Raw genomic sequence first — 21,080 nt, 5'->3', positions numbered from 1 at the left:
ACGCCCCACACACTCACACATAGACACACTTTCACATACGCTGCTGCTACTCTGTTTATTATCTATCCTGATTGACTAGTCACTTTTAACCCTACCTAAAGTACATGTACTGTATATATTACCTCAACTATCTCGTACCTCTGCACATTGACTCAGTACCTGTACTCCTTGTACATAGTAACACAATAAAATAACAATAACAAGACTATTTCCTTTTTAAATTTTTTGCAAATGTTTCATACTTTTTAACTCTGCATTGTTGGGAAAGGGCTCGTAAGTAAGCATTACACGGTAAAGTCTATACCTGTTGTATTCAGCACATGACAAATAACATTTGAATTTATCTGATGTATAAAAATGCTGGGCAAGCCATTTTTTTGGCTACCATGGCTATGCCCCCACAGGATGACAATGCCCCCATCCACAGGGCACAAGTGGTCACTGAATGGTTTGATGAGCATGAAAATGATGTAAACCATATGTCATGGCCGTCTCAGTCACCAGATCTCAACCCAACTGAACACTTATGGGAGATTCTGTAGCGCCCCTTAGACAGTGTTTTCCACCATGATCAACAAAACACCAAATTATGGAATTTCTCCTGAAAGAATGGTGTCGCATCACTCCAATAGAGTTCCAGACACTTGTGGAATCTATGCCAAGGTGTGTTGAAGCTGTTTTGACTTGTGGTGGCCCAACGCCCTATTAAGACACGTCATGTTGGTGTTTCCTTTATTTTGGCAGTTACCTGTACATGAACACTAACCATCTGAATGCAAGTACAGACAAAATAAAAATCTGATCATGCTGTGCTGTGTCCTTAGATGTAATGCTACTGCTGCATGGGACTAGAAAGAATGTAGAAGAAATACTGCAGATGCAGACTCTTGAACCACTGATGGTGATAATGAGAATCGGTCAGTATACTGTAGCCTGGTGTGATATCCCACTGGGCCTAGACGTCAATTCAATGTCTATTCCATGTTGGTTCAACGTAATTTCATTGAAATGACATGGAAACAACGTTGATTCAACCAGTGTGTGCCCAGTGGGATCGGTCTTCGTCCGTAGGTGGGAGTGAGCTGTTTCCATTAAAAGTGCTCCTCTTACAGAGTCACTAACGATCTGTCATTAAGATGCATTGATTTCCTCTTGAGGAGTGCATCCACTGGTTATGTGTGCTCTTTTCTCTGGGCTAAACCCCTGTAATACCTGGTTGACATCCTTTAATCAAAAGTATACAGTGGGGGAAAAAAGTATTTAGTCAGCCACCAATTGTGCAAGTTCTCCCACTTAAAAAGATGAGAGAGGCCTGTAATTTTCATCATAGGTACACGTCAACTATGTCAGACAAATTGAGGAAAAAATTTCCAGAAAATCACATTGTAGGATTTTTTATGAATTTATTTGCAAATTATGGTGGAAAATAAGTATTTGGTCACCTACAAACAAGCAAGATTTCTGGCTCTCACAGACCTGTAACTTCTTCTTTAAGAGGCTCCTCTGTCCTCCACTCGTTACCTGTATTAATGGCACCTGTTTGAACTTGTTATCAGTATAAAAGACACCTGTCCACAACCTCAAACAGTCACACTCCAAACTCCACTATGGCCAAGACCAAAGAGCTGTCAAAGGACACCAGAAACAAAGCACCAGGCTGGGAAGACTGAATCTGCAATAGGTAAGCAGCTTGGTTTGAAGAAATCAACTGTGGGAGCAATTATTAGGAAATGGAAGGCATACAAGACCACTGATAATCTCCCTCGATCTGGGGCTCCACGCAAGATCTCACCCCGTGGGGTCAAAATGATCACAAGACCGGTGAGCAAAAATCCCAGAACCACACGGGGGGACCTAGTGAATGACCTGCAGAGAGCTGGGACCAAAGTAACAAAGCCTACCATCAGTAACACACTACGCCGCCAGGTACTTAAATCCTGCAGTGCCAGACGTGTCCCCCTGCTTAAGCCAGTACATGTCCAGGCCCGTGCTAGAGTGCATTTGGATGATCCAGAAAAGGATTGGGAGAATGTCATATGGTCAGATGAAACCAAAATAGAACTTTTTGGTAAAAACTCAACTCGTCGTGTTTGGAGGACAAAGAATGCTGAGTTGCATCCAAAGAACACCATACCTACTGTGAAGCATGGGGGTGGAAACATCATGCTTTGGGGCTGTTTTTCTGCAAAGGGACCAGGACGACTGATCCGTGTAAAGGAAAGAATGAATGGGGCCATGTATCGTGAGATTTTGAGTGAAAACCTCCTTCCATCAGCAAGGGCATTGAAGATGAAACGTGGCTGGGTCTTTCAGTATGACAATGATCCCAAACACACCGCCCGGGCAACGAAGGAGTGGCTTCGTAAGAAGCATTTCAAGGTCCTGGAATGGCCTAGCCAGTCTCCAGATCTCAACCCCATAGAAAATCTTTGGAGGGAGTTGAAAGTCTGTGTTGCCCAGCGACAGCCCCAAAACATCACTGCTCTAGAGGAGATCTGCATGGAGGAATGGGCCAAAATACCAGCAACAGTGTGTGAAAACCTTGTGAAGACTTACAGAAAACATTTGACCTGTGTCATTGCCAACAAAGGGTATATAACAAATTATTGAGAAACTTTTGTTATTGACCAAATACTTATTTTCCACCATATTTTGCAAATAAATTCATTAAAAATCCTACAATGTGATTTTCTGGATTTTTTTTCCTCATTTTGTCTGTCATAGTTGACGTGTACCTATGATGAAAATTACAGGCCTCTCTCATTTTTTAAGTGGGAGAACTTGCACAATTGGTGGCTGACTAAATACTTTTTTTCCCCACTGTAGGATGACTGTTGTCGTTTAATATAGCCCATGGTTGTGTTTAATTGGTTATCACATGTATGTCATAAGGTAGGTTGGCGACAGATTTTCATGCGAATATAAAATAAATTCTGCATAAAGAAAATATGCGTATTTTCCCACCTGTGGTGTTTCCACCAAACAGACTTGTTGCGGAGAAACATCTGTGCGTGCTGATGTAGTGCACACAAAATGTACTTTTTCGCTTAAGTTTTCATGTACCTAATTAAAATCTAAAGTTCAAAGTATTTCCATCGCATTTTCAACTCTACCGATAGTTTTGTCCCAAAAACTGTTGTGTTAAATAGCAAATGTGCCTACTCTGGTCTTGGCACGTGCACTCTAGCCAACAGCTCGCAGATACAGTCCGGGTAGGCTGTCTGGGTAGGCTAGTCTACATGATGAGATTATTATGGATAATAATTTGTCAAACGGAAGTCAAGCATCGATAATCCTGTCCACAGAATAAGACCCTTGATATTTATTGGAAAGGAGCATCAAGCTCATCATCTTGCTCATTCATCACCCTGTGAAGTTCATCGTAACATATTTAATCTGTAGCCTAATAAACTGCATGGTTTCCCGAGTCCTAGTAGGAGGACCACACACCATATCATCACGTGACTACAAGTTTACTTCGATATGATGGTTATTATATCGATATTTTCACATAAAGGCATTTCCACCGCCATTTCTTGCATAATTGTCTTTACCGACACAAAAACATCCCACCATGTCGAAAGAACAAATTATCTGTCAGCATTTATACAATTGTACTGAAAGTTTCATTACAGCTGTCGTGATTTGTTTTTTAAATACGGTATGACTTTACTCACATAAAAACTGTGGATGGAAACGTGGTTAGTGTAACAGTCCAATCATCATAGATTTTCCTCTATGAAGGAAAATGTGACAGTGATGGTGTCTGCATTCTAAAGTTTCAGATGTGTTGCAAAACTGAACAAATGATGAACCCAGAGTATCAGTGACATATAATTAAATGCATTTGATGGTACTTGAGGCTTAAAGCTAAAATTCTTAGTTGAAACAATAACAAAGCAGTCACCCCTCTTTTTGTAAAAAGCTGAGGGATGGGCCTGGAGAAATGAAACCACTCTCAAATTCATCCATGATATCAAATGTATAGTTTTAACCATGTTTTGAGCCTACAGTGTTTGTTTACATGTACATTATTTTACAAACACTAGAGTAAAACAAGCTTATATTTTGGGTTCTGTTGAGAACTAAGCTTATGAGGCACAAATAATGTATATTCTTCAAGAATCAATAGGCATATATTATTAATGAACAGTATACAGATACCCAGCCTAAAACTCCAAAGAGCAAGCATCCTTCTTCCTTGATGAAAACCTGCTCCAGAGCGCTCAGACGGGGTCTAAGGTTCACCTTCCAACAGGACAACAACCCTAAGCACACAGCAAAGACAATGCAGGAGTGGCTTCCGGACGGGTCTCTGAATGTCCTTGAGTGGCACAGCCAGAGCCCGGACTTGAACCTGATCGAACATCTCTGGAGAGACCTGCAGCGACGCTCCCCATCCAACTTGACAGAGCCTGAGAGGATCTGCAGAGTAAAATGGGAGAAACTCCCCAAATACAGGTGTGCCAAGCTTGTAGCGTCACACACAAGAAGACGTGATGCTGTAATCGCTGCCAAAGGTGCTTCAACAAAGTACTGAGTAAAGGGTCTGAATACTTACAGTGCATTAGGAATGTATTATGACCCCTTGACTTTTTCCACATTGTGTTATGTTACAGCCTTATTCAAAAATTGATTAAATTATTTTTTTCCCTCATCAATCTACACACAATACCCCATAATAACAAAGCAAAAACAGATTTGTTGAAGCACCTTTGGCAGCGATTACAGCCTTGAGTCTTCTTGGGTATGACGCTACAAGCTTGGCACACCTGTATTTGGGGAGTTTCTCCTATTCTTCTCTGCAGATCCTCTCAAGCTCTGTCAGGTTGGATGGGGAGCGTCGCTGCACAGCTATTTTCAGGTCTCTCCAGAGATGCTCGATCGGGTTCAAGTACGGACTCTGGCTGGGCCACTCAAGGACATTCAGAGACTTGTTCCGAAGCCAGTCCTGCGTTGTCTTGGCTGTGTGCTTAGGGTCGTTGTCCTGTTGGAAAGTGAACCTTTGCCCCAGTCTGAGGTCCTGAGCGCTCTTGAGCAGGTTTTCATCAAGGATCTCTCTGTACTTTGCTCCATTCACCTTTCCCTTGATCCTGACTAGTCTCCCAGTCCCTGCTGCTGAAAAATATCCCTACAGCATGATGCTACCATCACCATGCTTCACCATAGGGATGGTGCCAGGTTTCCTCCAGACGTGACGCTTGGCATTCAGGTCAAAGAGTTCAATCCTGGTTTCATCAGACAAGAGAATCTTGTTTCTCATGGTCTGAGAGTCCTTTGGGTGCCTTTTGGCAAACTCCAAGCGGGCTGTCATTTGCCTTTTACTGAGGAATGGCTTCCGTCTAGTCACCCTACCATAAAGGCCTGATTGGTGGAGTGCTTCAGAGATGGTAGTCCTTCTGGAAGGTTTTCCCATCTCCACAGAGGAACTCAGGAGCTCTTTCAGAGTGACCGTCAGGTTCTTGGTCACCTCCCTGACCAAGGCCCTTCTCCCCAGATTGCTCAGTTTGGCCGGGCGGGCCAGCTCTAGGAACAGTCTTGGTTGTTCCAAACTTCTTCCATTTAAGAATGATGGAGGCCACTATGTTCTTGGGGATCTTCAATGCTGCAGAAATGTTTTGGTACCCTTCCCCAGATCTGTCCCTCGACACAATCCTGTCTCGGAGCTCTACGGACAATTCCTTCGACCTCATGGCTTGGTTTTTGGTCTGACATGAGCTATCAACTGTGGGACCTTATATAGACAGGATGCACCTGAGCTCAATTTCAATTCTCATAGCAAAGGGTCTGAATACTTATGTAAATAAGGTATTTCTGTTTATAATTTTTTGTATACATTTGAAACAAATTCTGAAAAATTGGTCATTATGGGGTATTGTGCACAGATTTTTATTTTTATTTTTTGTATCCATTTTTGAATAAGGCTGTAACGTAACAAAATGTGAAAAAAGGGAAGGGGTCTGAATACTTTCTGAATGCACTGTATGTAAATGTCTGTGTGTGTGTGTGTGTGTGTGTGTGTGTGTGTGTGTGTGTGTGTGTGTGTGTGTGTGTGTGTGTGTGGAGAACCTTGGGATTCTAAAGATAATGTATGAGAGCTTTTGATTGAACCAGGTCCATCATCAATTATTTAGTTTTCTTTTGTCGTGTCAAAAGCCTGTTATCCTCAAGTTTAGTAGATAAATTACTAACATGAAAGTGCTGATCAAAAGCTAAACAAGTGATTTATCTATCTGCAGCCTTTTTTTACTCATGTCAAGTTTGTTACAATATCAGTACAACAGAACAAGAAAACATTAATATTCCTGTGTTTCAAAAACAACGTTTTTATTTTTTACTCTAATTAGTCACGTCAACATTATAGAAAACAACATTGTTTATTTACTGTAAAGGAAATGTCATTGCATGTTTTTCCATGTCTTCCGTGTGATACATTGTGGGCAACTAATTGTATGTTCATCAGATTTAATGTACATTTACACATCCTCCTAAGAGATGTGCAGCTTTATTAACAGAGCTTATGAGATACAAACTTTTTTGAGCCTTCTTCACTAGGCACCTTTATTCCCTGACTGACACAATGTGTGGTTTAATGAGCGCTCTGTGCACTAATGCTTCACTAAGCCATCTTCCTCTCCTCATATCCTCTTATCTTATTCAGAGAGGAACAGAGGTCGCCTTCAGAGGTGTCACTCATGAGCTGTCTGTATCTATTACCACCTCTCTACCATACTTCCCTTACCATTACCATATCGGCCGATTAACTATATATCACCTATTCATTCCTAACACTTTCCCATTACCACTTCAGTTGTTAGACTTATTTTGTCCCTTGAACTGCATAGCCATAATCATCAATGTTCCAATCATTGGTTTGTTCCCCATATCCTTGGTACACCTTTGCTTTTTATTGTGATTACCATGCTAGGACTAACTGTATAAGCATTTACTACTTATCCTCTTATAATAACAGAATCTCTTTGCTTCTGCTACTGCTACCACTACTACTACTACCAATACTACCAATACTACTACTACCAATACTACCAATACTACTACTACTACTGCCAGTACTACCAATACTACTACTACCAATACTACTACTACTACCAATACTACTACTACTACTACCAATACTACTACTACTATTACTACGGTAGGGATATGGATCCTTTTGTTTTCAAACTTTAACAAAGAATGAGAGGAAGAGCACACAGCTGACCTACTGTCCAGATAAATAAATCATAGCTTGGCAAATGTGCCCTACGCTATGATCTTTGAACACACAAGTGGCTCATTGTTGTGTTTTTTGCCATTAACAAAACTGCTATCAGGCCCTGCCATGCCCACATTGTGTCTGGACAAGAGCCTAACGCTTAGGGAAGGACGACCCCTCAGACAAGCCTAAGCCATCTTATTAGTCTCCAATTATCATTGAGATGAATGCTAGCCAGCCAAAGCAGTCCCATTTCCATGGTCCTTGGGAACCAGTGCTTCCTGTCCTGTGTGTGTATTGCCTCAATGCTCTGAAGATACGCAGATGTCTTTGTGTAATCACAGAAATACACAGCAGATACATTGGCTATTTGCAGTTACTGAAGTAGGCGGCCTACAGTACAAACAAGGGCAACTGGATGAAGAGAGAGTATGTGGTGTATTCTCCTCAATACACAAGTATCCAAACGTGCGTGCACTCACGCTGGCTTGCGCGCACACACACATGCACGCGCGTTCACGCATACAGAGACGTGTGTTAGTATAGAGTTGTTTCTGCCTTATGTCTGTTTTCTGATTTCCCCTGGCGGGAATAGTTCTGTCAGGGTGGAGTGACTGAGAAAAACCAATCAACCTCCAGCACTCACAACACTATAGATGACTCTGTCACATCCTTTTCTCAGAGCCACCCCCTGCCCTGCTGCCCTCTCCAGGGGCCTCATATATCATCCATGCGTCAATTTCTTACTAAATTCTGGCGTACGTGGAGGTTCTAGGATTTGCATGCGCAATAAGTTATTGGGATTTATCAAACTGTCACACGCAACATACAGTTGAAGTCGGAAGTTTACATACACCTTAGCCAAATACATTTAAACTACGTTTTTCACAATTCCTGTCATTTAATCCTAGTAAAAGTTCCCTGTCTTAGGTCAGTTAGGATTTTATTTTAAGAATGTGAAAAGTCAGAATAATAGTAGAGAGAATTATTTATTTCAGCTTCTATATCTTTCATCACATTCCTAGTGGGTCAGCAGTTTACATACACTCACTTATTTGGTAGCATTGCCTTTAAATTGTTTAACTTGGGTGAAACGTTTTGGGTAGCCTTCCACAAGCTTCCCACAATAAGGGTGAATTTTGGCCCATTTCTCCTGACAGAGCTGGTGTAACTGAGTCAGGTTTGTAGGCCTCCTTGCTCGTACACGCTTTTTCAGTTCTGCCCACAAATGTTCTATAGGATTGAGGTCAGGGCTTTGTGATGGCCACTCCAATACCTTGACTTTGTTGTCCTTAAGCCATTTTGCCACAACTTTGGAAGTATGCTTGGGGTCATTGTCCATTTGGAAGACCCATTTGCGACCAAGCTTTAACTTCCTGACTGATGTCTTGAGATGTTGCTTGAATATATCCACATAATTTTCCTTCCTCATGATGCTATCTATTTTGTGAAGTGCACCTGTCCCTCCTGCAGCAAAGCACCCCCACAGCATGATGCTGCCACCCCCGTGCTTCACGGTTGGGATGGTGTTCTTTGGCTTGCAAGCGACCCCCTTTTTCCTCCAAACATAACGATGGTCATTATGGCCAAACAGTTCTATTTTTGTTTAATCAGACCAGGGGACATTTCTCCAAAAAGTACGATCTTTGTCCCCATGTGCAGTTGCAAACAGTAGTCGGGCTTTTTTATGGCAGTTTTGGAGCAGTGGCTTCTTCCTTGCTGAGCGGCCTTTCAGGTTATGTCGATATAGGACTTGTTTTACTGTGGATATAGATACTTTTGTACCTGTTACCTCCAGCATCTTCACAAGGTCCTTTGCTGTTTTTCTGGGATTGATTTGCACTTTTCGCACCAAAGTACGTTCATCTCTAGGAGACAGAAAGCGTCTCCTTCCAGAGTGGTATGATGGCTGCGTGGTCCCATGGTGTTTATACTTGCATACTATTGTTTCTACAGATGAACGTGGTACCTTCAGGCTTTTAGAAATTGCTCCCAAGGATGAACCAGACTTGTGGAGGTCTACAATGTTATTCTGAGGTCTTCGCTGATTTCTTCTGATTTTCCCGTGATGTCAAGCAAAGAGGCACTGAGTTTGAAGGTAAGCCTTGAAATACATCCACAGGTACACCTCCAATTGACTCAAATTATGTCAATTAGCCTATCAGAAGCTTCTAAAGCCATGACATCATTTTCTGGAATTTTCAAAGCTGTTTAAAGGCACAGTCAACTTAGTGTATGTAAACTTCTGACCCACTGGAATTGTGATACAGTGAATTATAAGTGAAATAATCTGTCTTTAAACAATTGTTGGAAAAAAATACTTGTGTCATGCACAAAGTAGATGTCCTAACCGACTTGCCAAAACTATAGTTGTTAACAAGAAATTTGTGGAGTGGTTGAAAAACAAGTTTTAATGACTCCAACCTAAGTGAATGTAAACTTCCGACTTCAACTGTACATGCATGTTTTCATTGATTAAATCAGAGCCATATTATATAAAACCCTTATTTGCTGTATGATTTGGAGATGTGGAACTGGGCCATGATAGTCCCTAAAAAAAGGCGCAATGGCAAATTTGATCACATTTCTGTATAGGTGTGAGCAGGATGTTGCAGTGACTTTTACAAATAGAAAATGCATGCCGCTTAGCGACTGCCAAACACTGGCCGTGCATTCTACAAGATTGATTGTTCTTTCCAACAAATTAAAAGTAAATGCTACAGCCCACACTTCTATGCAAAATAAATGTAACAGACTAGGCTTTGATGTCGCGGTCCTAATCTTATCGCACAGCCATACTGTAGCCAACTTCTAGTCACATACTGTCAATTTACTGTTCTATTTACACTGAACAAAATTATTAACGCAACATGTAAAGTGTTGGTCCCATGTTTCATGAGCTGAAATAAAAGATTCCAGACATTTTCCATTCGCACAAAAAGCTTATTTCTCTCAAATTTTGTGCACAAATTTGATAACATCCCTGAGAGTGAGCATTTCTCCTTTGCCAAGATACTTGGAACACAGATGTCTCAAGTTTTGAGGGAGCTTGCAATTGGCATGCTGACTGCAGGAATGTCCTCCAGAGCTGTTGCTAGATAATTTAATGTTAATTTCTCTACCATAAGCCGCCTCCAACGTCGTTTTAGAGAATGTGGCAGTACGTCCAACTGGCCTTACAAACACAGACCACGTGTAACCAGCCCAGGACCTCCTGGGGGATCGTCTGAGACCAGCCACAGGTACAGCGGATGAAAATGTGGGTTTGCACAACCGAATACTTTCTGCACAAACTGTCAGAAACCGTCTCAGAGAAGCTCATCTGCATGCTCGTTGTCCTCACCAGGGTCTTGACCTGACTGCAGTTCGGCGTCGTAACGACTTCAGTGGGCAAATACTCACCTTCGATGGCCACTGGCACGCTGGAGAAGTGTGCTCTTCACGGATGAATCCCGGTTTCAACAGTACTGGGCAGTTGGCAGACAGCATGTATGGCATCGTGTGGGCGAGCGGTTTGCTGTCATCGCTGTGAACAGAGTGCCCCACGGTGGAAGATGGGTTATGGTATGGTTAGGCATAAGCTATGGACAATGAACATAATTGCATAATAATTTTATTTATGGCAATTTGAATGGACAGAGATACCGTGACGAGATCCTGAGGCCCATTGTCGTGCCATTCATCCGCCACCATCACCTCATGTTTCAGCATGATAATGCATGGGCCCATGTTGCAATGATCTGTACACAATTCCTGGAAGCTGAAAATGTTCCAGTTTTTCCATGGCCTGCATACTCACCAGACATGTCACCCTTTGAGCATGTTTGGGATGCTCTGTATCGACGTGTATGACAGCGTGTTCCAGTTCCCAGCAATATCCAGTGACTTCACACAGCCATTGAAGAGGAGTGGGACAACATTCCACAGGCCACAATCAACAGCCTGATCAACTCTATGTGAAGGAGATGTGTCGCACTGCATTAGGCAAATGGTGGTCACACCAGATACTGACTGGTTTTCTGATCCACGGCCCTATCTATTTTCTAAGGTGTCTGTGACCAACAGATGCATATCTGTATTCCCAGTCATGTGAAATCCATAGATTAGGGCCTAATGAATATATTTCAATTGACTGATTTCCTTATATGAACTGTAACTCAGTAAAATCTTTGAAATTGTGTCATGTTGCATTTATATTCTTGTTCAGTGTACTGTACTTTCGAGCATGCTTGGCTATTGAATGAGCGATTGATAAATGGTAGCCTGCTACTTTTGTAGCGGGAATAATTTTAACCAGTTATGTCAGAAAAGGAGAGAATATGAGAATATATGTCCTGCAATATGATTATGATTTAGGCCTATAATAAAAGTTAAATAAACATATTAGACGACAAGCTGCTACGCAATCTCTTTACCAACGGCAAATGCATCTGTTTTATAATCAGGTCTATATTTAATGCTTTTATTAGCCTACCATTATTATAATTCCTGTGCATCAAACACCTCCCATTTCCCCAAACGAACAATAAGTCCATTTCTTGCAATACAGTTGATCAACCTTCTAGAAGTTGTGCACACGCATGGTTTGAGATTTGCGTGGAGATATGCACACTTTCCCGTCAAATTCAAAACCTTTGTGGTAAAACTGTCTAACGCAAGTATTAGAGTCTTTTATGTGCCCACACACCTTTTATAAATGAGGCCTCAACCGAGAGTACATACAGTGAGGGAATTAAGTATTTGATCCCCTGCTGATTTTGTACGTTTACCCACTGACAAAGACATGATCAGTCTATAATTTTAATGGTAGGTTTATTTGAACAGTGAGAGACAGAATAACAACAAAGAAATCCAGAAAAACGCATGTCAAAAATGTTATCAATTGATTTGCATTTTAATGAGGGAAATAAGTATTTGACCCCTCTGCAAAACATGACTTAGTACTTGGTGGCAAAACCCTTGTTGGCAATCACAGAGGTCAGACATATCTTGTAGTTGGCCACCAGGTTTGCACACATCTCAGGACGGATTTTGTCCCACTCCTCTTTGCAGATCTTCTCCAAGTCATTAAGGTTTCGAGGCTGACGTTTGGCAACTCGAACCTTCAGCTCCCTCCACAGATTTTCTATGGGATTAAGGTCTGGAGACTGGCTAGGCCACTCCAGGACCTTAATGTGCTTCTTCTTGAGCCACTCCTTTGTTGCCTTAGCCGTGTGTTTTGAGTCATTGTCATTGCTGGAATACCCATCCACGACCCATTTTCAATGCCTTGGCTGAGGGAAGGAGGTTCTCACCCAAGATTTGACGGTACATGGCCCCGTCCATCGTCCCTTTGATGCGGTGAAGTTGTCCTGTCCCCTTAGCAGAAAAACACCCCCAAAGCATAATGTTTCAAATCAAATCAAATCAAATTGTATTGGTCACATGCGCCGAATACAACAGGTGCAGACATTACAGTGAAATGCTTACTTACAGCCCTTAACCAACAGTGCATTTATTTTTAACAAAAAAAGTAAAAATAAAACAACAACAAAAAAAGTGTTGAGAAAAAAAGAGCAGAAGTAAAATAAAATAACAGTAGTGAGGCTATATATACAGGGGGGTACCGGTGCAGAGTCAATGTGCGGGGGCACCGGCTAGTTGAGATAGTTGAAGAAATTGTTGAGATAGTTTCCACCTCCATGTTTGACGGTGGGGATGGTGTTCTTGGGGTCATAGGCAGCATTCCTCCTCCTCCAAACACAGCGAGTTGAGTTGATGCCAAAGAGCTCAATTTTGGTCTAATCTGACCACAACACTTTCACTCAGTTCTCCTCTGAATCATTCAGATGTTCATTGGTAAACATCAGACGGGCCTGTATATGTGTTACCAATTGTTTTCTTGGTGACTATGGTCCCAGCTGCCTTGAAATCATTGACAAGATCCTCCCGTGTAGTTTTGGGCTGATTCCTCACCATTCTCATGATCATTGCAACTCCACGTGGTGAGATCTTGCATGGAGCCCCAGGCCGAGGGAGATTGACAGTCCTTTTGTGTTTCTTCCATTTGCGAATAATCGCACCAACTGTTGTCACCTTCTTACCAAGCTGCTTGGCAATGGTCTTGTAGCCCATTCCAGCCTTATGTAGGTCTACAATCTTGTCCCTGACATCCTTGGAGAGCTCTTTGGTCTTGGCCATGGTGAAGAGTTTGGAATCTGATTGATTGATTGCTTCTGTGGACAGGTGTCTTTTATACAGGTAACAAACTGAGATTAGGAGCACTCCCTTTAAGAGTGTGCTCCTAATCTCAGCTCGTTACCTGTATAAAAGACACCTGCGAGCCAGAAATCTTTCTGATTGAGAGGGGGTCAAATACTTATTTCCCTCATTAAAATGCAAATCAATTTATAACATTTTTGACATGCGTTTTCTGGATTTTTTTGTTGTTATTCTGTCTCTCACTGTTCAAATAAACCAATCATTAAAATTATAGACTGATCATTTTTTTGTCAGTGGACAAACTTACAAAATCAGCAGGGGATCAAATACTTTTTTCCCACACTGTACAACATATACCCCAAAATGTGCGTGCGCCAGTTTTCACGCAAAAGTTGGCATTTATTTAAAAATTACTTAACGTGAGAATGTGCTCTCCACCCCATTAACTTTAGACCATACATATGCATCTGCTAGTTGTTGAAATATTGTATCACAAGCTGGCAAGTATGTTGTGCAAATGGGGGATATGATGAAACAGCCTGGTCTCATAGACTAGAAGTAACATAGTAAATGTAAATCCGGAACACTCCAATTAGTATGATATGTTACATTTGGTACGGTTACATAAGACAGATGGTTAATTAAGGCAAAAACGAAAGTAGGGTGGTTGGTCAGGGTGGATTGGTAGGCATATAATGCGAACGTCTAGCAACCCAATGGTTGCGAGTTTGAATCTCATCACGGACAACTTTAGCATGTTTGCTAATTAGCAACTTTTCAACTACTTACTACATTTGAGCTACTTTGTAACTACTTAGCATGTTAGCTAACCCTTCCCCTAACCCTAACCTTCGCCCTTTTAGCTAACCCTTCCTCAAACCCTAACCCTAAAACCTTAACCCTTTAACCTAACTCCAAACTTAGCCCTAACCTTAACCCTAACCCCTAACCCTAACCCCTAGCTAGCTAACGTTAGCCACCTAGCAAGAATTTATAAATTCTAATAAGTTTAGAAAAATTGTAATATATAGTACGTTTCGCAAATTCGAAACATATTGTACGTTTTGCAAATTCGTAACATATAATACGGATTGTAATTCGTAACATTTCATATGAAATGGGTGATGGACATCCACATTTTAATACATACCATCCGAAACATTACATACCATACTAAATGGAGTGTCTCAGATTTACGTACAGAATAACATGAATATCTAGCAACCTAAAGGTTGCGAGTTCAAATCTCATCACGGAGAGCTTTAGCATTTTTGCTAATTAGCAACTTTTCAACTACTTACTGCTTCTTAGCTACTTTGCAACTACTAAGCATGTTAGCTAACCCTTCCCTTAACCCTATCCTTAACCCTTTTAGCTAACCCTTCCCCTAACCTTAACCATTTTAGCTACTCCTTCCCCTAACCCTAACACCTTAACCCTTTAACCTAACTCCTAAACTTAACCCTAACCCCTAACCCTAACCCCTAGTCTAGCTAATGTTAGCCAGCTAGCAAACATTAGCCACCTAGCTAGAATTCGTAAAATATCTTAGATTTTGCATATTGCATAAATGTGTTTTGCAAATTCGGAACATATAATACGAATTGTAATTCGTTACATATCATATGAAATGGATGATGGACATCCACAAATGAATACATACCATACAAAATGTAACATATCACACTAAATGGAGTGTGTCGGATTTACATACAGAATAATACGAAACGCTCTGAGACCAGGTTGGATTGAAAAGCTTATTCATAAAAAAAACAAGAAAAAAACAACAAACAGGAAGTGATGCATTAGAATACAAGTATACAAGTATTTTGCCTGTTGCCTAAGGAAGACAGAAAAAGCACAACCAATGCAATCCATCCTGCATTGTCATTAGCAATTCCAAGTGCTCATGCTATATCTATATAGCCTAAACTCTTAGAAAAAAAATTATAGATATAACCAAAAAGGGTTTTATGCTCGCTTCATATATGGCACCCCTAAATGTTCTACATAGAACCGAATTTGGTTCCATATAGAACCCTATATGGAACCCAGGGGTTCTATATGGAGACAATTTTGGTTCAGTGAAGGACCCCTGGGGTTCTGATCAAAGAACCCTACAAAAGGGTCCTATATAGAACCTTTAGGGGTGCCATATATGAAGCAAGCAATAGAACCCTTTTTGGTTATATCCAGAACATTTTTTTCTAAGAGTGTACAGGCTCGTTCAAAACGAACTATTAAATAAAGTCATATTTATCCTTGTTCATACGTGAGCATTTAGAATATGTATTATTGTTATTTCAGAGCAATTGTACAATGTAAAACTGAGCCCATCCATTTTGTTTCCAATGTGCCTTTAGGTAAACAATGTATCGATGCAGTGCAGTAGCCTACTGTAGGTCGATACTTCGTGCCACCTTACAATTAATGGCACTGCATAGCCAGTGCACTCGGCCATCTGTGTAAATTAAATAAAGGCTGTGGAGATTAGGCTATACCTCGGGCGACAATAACGGAGGTAGCAGAAGCAGAGAGAAAAACACGTAGGCCTAAATGAACTGTCATCACAAACATACTGATGATTTAAATCCTCAGAAACGCAAGCAACCACGAACGCACGCACATGCACAGACACACGCACCGAACACGCACACACTTGAGCGAACATGCTCACACAATTTGATGCACGATTTGCAGCCTGTTCGCGCTCCAAATTGCATTCATTAAGCCTCTTGTAGATGCCAGGTCAATTAACAAAAATGCTTCCCAATCGTCTCTCAAGGACCAAAGAGCAAGAGACGGCACAACTGACTGTCTTCACCGCTCAACAAGGAGAAGGTGCACACACGACTAGCCTATATGTTTGATATAGCAAAGCAAAATAAGAATTGATCTCATCAGCAAAGTTGATCTGCGTAATTAATATGGATGTAGCTTAATGTATCGACCTACAGATAATAAAAATACACCTTATGGAACAGCGGGGACTATGAAGAGACACACACAGACAGACACACGCATACACACACGATTGATAACATACGCACTATATACACACGTACATGGATTTTGCATTGTAGTATGGTAGAGTAGCGGCCTGAGTGCACACACTTAAAGTGTTGTGAAATCTGTTTTGAAATGTAATATAATGTTTTTAATTGTAAATAACTGCCTTAATTTTGCAGGACCCCAGGAAGAGTAGCTAATGGGTATCCACAATAAATACAAATATACTTATGAAACTCAAATGATCTGTTCTCGGTTAATGTTGGACATAGGCTACCACTGACACGTTTAGATCACAAAATTAAGGAAAACACAACCATGAACGGGCTGTCGATAATTATGCAGGACCACGCTTTGTGAAGTTGACTTGCATCCAACATAAACCATGATTAGCATTCCAGTCCCAGTCAATGATCCGGATTCAGTCTGCTTCTTAAACCAGTAAAGAGGAAATAGGAGGCTCCAGACATTAGCTAATGAACGGATGCATTCGACTATAGAGCTTTTTGTAAACGGAACAGTTATTTCAGATGCAATCACTGGCAAAGCTAGAACGGCATATTGGCGTATTTGTTATGTGCCCAATTGTTAATCTCACAAAGACATGAATCGCATGTAATACCGCAAGGATATGGGAAAAACTAACAATATTGCATCTATGTGACCGTTGACTGTATTGGGCACGTCACGGCCATTCAAAACGATAAGAGTGTGCTGAATTTGTTTTATAAGACTTAAAAATGAACGATGCTTTGAGAAATCTCGTAGTTGCTATAAGACATTTTGTATCTGAACATCCCAGATCTTTACGCGCTACTGGCATGGTGTGAGTGAATTTTAGTGAAAAGACGCAGTTTAGTTTACTCTCGTTTCCACTACATGAAGCAGATATGATACATTTACAGGCACATATAGCCTACTTACCCATATCCGCTTGCCTGTCAGCTCCTGACCACAGGTTTTAAAGCCTTCCAGCGTGCGACACCCGAGTCCGCATGACACGCGCTCCCCTCAGACGGTATGGTTCTAATCCACGACCCCAGTCGCTGCGCGCAGCCGCCGATTCCAACGCGCACCTGCCTGTCGCTGCCCCGGGAATTTAAGAGAGTCAGAGGGGTATCCGTGTGTCAATCCCGTAGTTTCACCATGGAACATATCTCACTATTCCCAACGACAGACGAAAATCCCGATCTAGTTTTCTATCATATCTGTGCACATAATTCCCGCGTAAAATTGTTATGTCCAATATCAACAGCGCCACAGAGAGCAAATAATGCCACATCCAAGTCATAAATGACAATCCAAAAATAAGCGTGATAGTTGAAAGATTCAAGTCGATACTGTCTCATCACTCCCTAGCCATACATTATGGCATGAAGCGCAAACAACGATTTTCCCAAGAGGCTTTGTGAACACCTGCAGATCTCCCCAGTGAAAAACGACCCAGAAATCTTTCAATGACTGACAGGGAATTCACATTCCCTAAAGAAGCTTACCCAGATCAGAGGAAAATTCGAAGGGTCTGCCAACGGTAGTTTAACTCGGTAATCAAACCAAAATCATGCAGGATCAACATTCCCCTTTCACCTCTATTCTCTCTCCTCGTCGCTCAATCCAAATAGAACATAAGTGCAAGCGTTTGAGTAGTTAACACGTCTGCGTGTATCACCGCAACTTTTTCAGGCAGAATCGGAATGCCCTCTTCTGGTGAGAGAGTGCCCCCCGCATAAATATATATTTTCCTCGGCTGTCCCTCAGCATACAGTACACGTCTCTGCAGGCTGTGTATATGTTGAAAGTAGCATGTAGCAAACATTTTGACAGCGAGAAAGGGACATTATCTAATGCTGACAATTGACACGCTCTTTCACGATAGGCTATAGCAATTAGCAAACTAGCCTACATGTAGGCCTAATGAAATGCTACCTGTACTTTCACCGTTTTCAATGGGTTTGATTGTGCCATTTGAGATTGTTTTTATTGTAGCTTAATGCACGAGAGAGAAAATGCAATAGATTAGATACCACAGAGGATATAAACCAGGTAATAGTATGTCCCAGTCCTCAAGTTATTTATTTGCGATGAAAAAAGCAAATCTGAACTTGGGTTGGTTGGGGAATAAAGTTAATTTGAGCGTGTCACATTGGCTGGCTGGTTGCGGCGCATTTAGTCTCTGAAGTGTTTCATGCATAAATAGGGTTTGCGCACAATGACCCTTAATGGATCAAGATGCCCGGTCATGGCTGCCATTGTTATCGGACGTGTCTCTCGTGGCTCCTCATCGCTGAACTAATTATGGATAATGTGCACTTTACCTCGCGCCTTTAATGCAGACCCCTACAGTTGGCCCGTGCTGTTGGTTGTACTCTCATGCAATGAGAGTGATAAACAACTCAAAAGAGTCAGGCTTGAGAGGCATAGCGATTGTTTGATTTGTGCTGTTAGACTATTTGTTTGATGGATAGTTACATCAAATATTATCTGAACCTTTGCATTATCAGTGTTTGTATGCCACTTTTGTTTTGGGAATACAAAATTAACCCAAAGAGAGAAACAAGTTTGCATAGTGTATTTGCCATCCCTCTGTTTTGGCAAGTTTCACTGTGGTGCAAATAGCCCGTTTTTTCTTTTTTTGACTTTTGTTGTATATATTTCCCCTATCACACTTTTCATCCTTCTACTAAATATACTTTCCTGCAACCCGCCTCACTCAATGTGGAACGGGTTCTATTATTTACTTAACTTTTATCTAGAATCTCCAGTTGAAACTAGCTAGCCAGCTAACTAGCTACTTGCTATTAGCCACCGTTAGCGGTTTTCACCCAGAACATCTGATTTTCTGCTGGAATAACTGAATCACTGGACCTTAACACCGGATCGCAATCAGCTAGCCACAACCGAATGGATGTTGCTGTTGGCTAATCACCACTGCCCCCGAAGCAAGCACCAGTTAGCCTTGAGCTAGCCTCGAGCCAGGCCCATATCCAGGCTATCTACCTCTCTGTCTACCGCACGGGAGTAGCCAGCTAACTAGCTACTTGCTATTAGCCACTGTTAGCAGTTTTTTTCACCATTGTCCGTGGCCTGCACTACCTACCAGCCAGCTCTAGCCTGGACTAATATCGGCCAGTCTGCACAGCACGTTATCGACCCAGAACATATCAGATTTTCTGCCGGAATCACTGAATCACTGGACCTTTAACACCGGATCATCGCAACTAGCTAGCTGCAACCGAATGGATGTTGTGGTTGGCTAATCAGCCTTGAGCTAGCCTCGAGTCAGGCCCATCTCCCGGCTATCTACCTCTCTGTCAACCGGACGGGACCTCCTAGTGTCGACACGGAGCCCCGCCGATCCATCACGACTGGTCTGCCGACGTAATCGTCTGTGGTTTCAACAGGCTTCCCGTTGCGACGACCACGAAGATCCATCTGCTAGCCCCGGCCCGCTAGCACACGCAATTCAACAGCCGTGCTTCCTGATCGCCTGTGCTGTAGCACCAATTCGAACTGCTCTCGGACTCACATTGCTGTTCACTGGACCTTATGATCACTCAGCTGCACAGCTGATGCCTGCTGGACTGTTTCTTTACACGGTACCCGTCCTGTTTTATCTGTTTAGCCTCAGCCCAAACTTTCATCGCCATTACCAGTTGTTGTCATAGCTCCCTCGAATAACACCTGTGATTGCTTTATGCCTCTCTCCCATGTCAATATGCCTTGCCTATTGCTGTTCCAGTTAGTTCTTATTATACAATTTCACTGTAGAGCCCCAAGTCCCTCTCAAACTGCCTCAAATAGCTCCTTTGTTCCACCCCAATACACACAGACCGGCTCAATCGGTGCCTCCAGTGATGCTATCTCTTTCATTGCTACCCAACGCTTAGGTTTAACACCACTGTACTCATATCCTTCCATATCCTTGTCTGTACATAATGCCCTGAATCTATTCTACAACGCCCGGAAATCTGCCCCTTTTATTCTCTGTACCCAACGCACTAGAAGACCAGTTCTTAAAGCCTTTAGCCGTATCCTTATTCTAGTCCTCCTCTGTTCCTCTGGTGATGTAGAGGTTAACCCAGGCCCTGCAGCCCCCAGTATCTCTCCTACTCCCCAGGCGCTATCATTTGTTGACTTCTGTAACCGAAAAAACCTTGGCTTTTTGCATGTTAACATCAGAAGCCTCCTTCCTAAGTTTGAGTTATTCACTGCGTTAGCACACTCCGCCAACCCTGATGTTCTAGCAGTGTCTGAATCCTGGCTTAGGAAGGCCACCAAAAATTCAGAAATGTCCATCACCAACTACAACATTTTCCGTCTAGATAGAACTGCCAAAGGGGGTGGAGTTGCAATCTACTGTAGAGATAGCCTGCAGAGCTCTATCATACTATCCAGGTCTGTGCCCAAACAGTTTGAGCTCCTACTTCTAAAAATCCACCTTTCCAGAAATAAGTCTCTCACTGTTGCCGCTTGCTACAGATCCCCCTCAGCCCCCAGAGTTCGTACTGCTTGGTGACCTAAATTGGGATATGCTTAACACCCCGGCCATCCTACAATCCAAACTAGATGCCCTCAATCTCACACAAATTATCAAGGAACCTACCAGGTACAACCCTAAATCCGTAAACATGGGCACCCTCATAGATATCATCCT

At 42.0% G+C, this 21,080-nt stretch overlaps 1 protein-coding gene across 1 annotated transcript in view; it reads right to left on the bottom strand.

Moving 5' to 3' along the window:
- Window positions 1-18,061, bottom strand: part of LOC121541738 (leucine-rich repeat transmembrane neuronal protein 4-like) — a 145,779-nt gene extending 127,718 nt beyond the window's left edge. The window contains exon 1 of the mRNA XM_041851010.2: window positions 17,351-18,061. Coding sequence (XP_041706944.1) covers window positions 17,351-17,354 — 4 coding nt within the window. The 5' untranslated portion in view covers window positions 17,355-18,061. The remainder of the gene's footprint in view (window positions 1-17,350) is intronic.
- Window positions 18,062-21,080: the final 3,019 nt, after the last annotated feature.

Source organism: Coregonus clupeaformis, chromosome 27, assembly GCF_020615455.1.
Source record: "Coregonus clupeaformis isolate EN_2021a chromosome 27, ASM2061545v1, whole genome shotgun sequence".
In the NCBI taxonomy this organism is placed as follows: Eukaryota; Metazoa; Chordata; class Actinopteri; order Salmoniformes; family Salmonidae; genus Coregonus; species Coregonus clupeaformis.
Note: the sequence above shows the minus strand (reverse complement) of the source record. Positions and strands in the feature narration are given on the sequence as shown.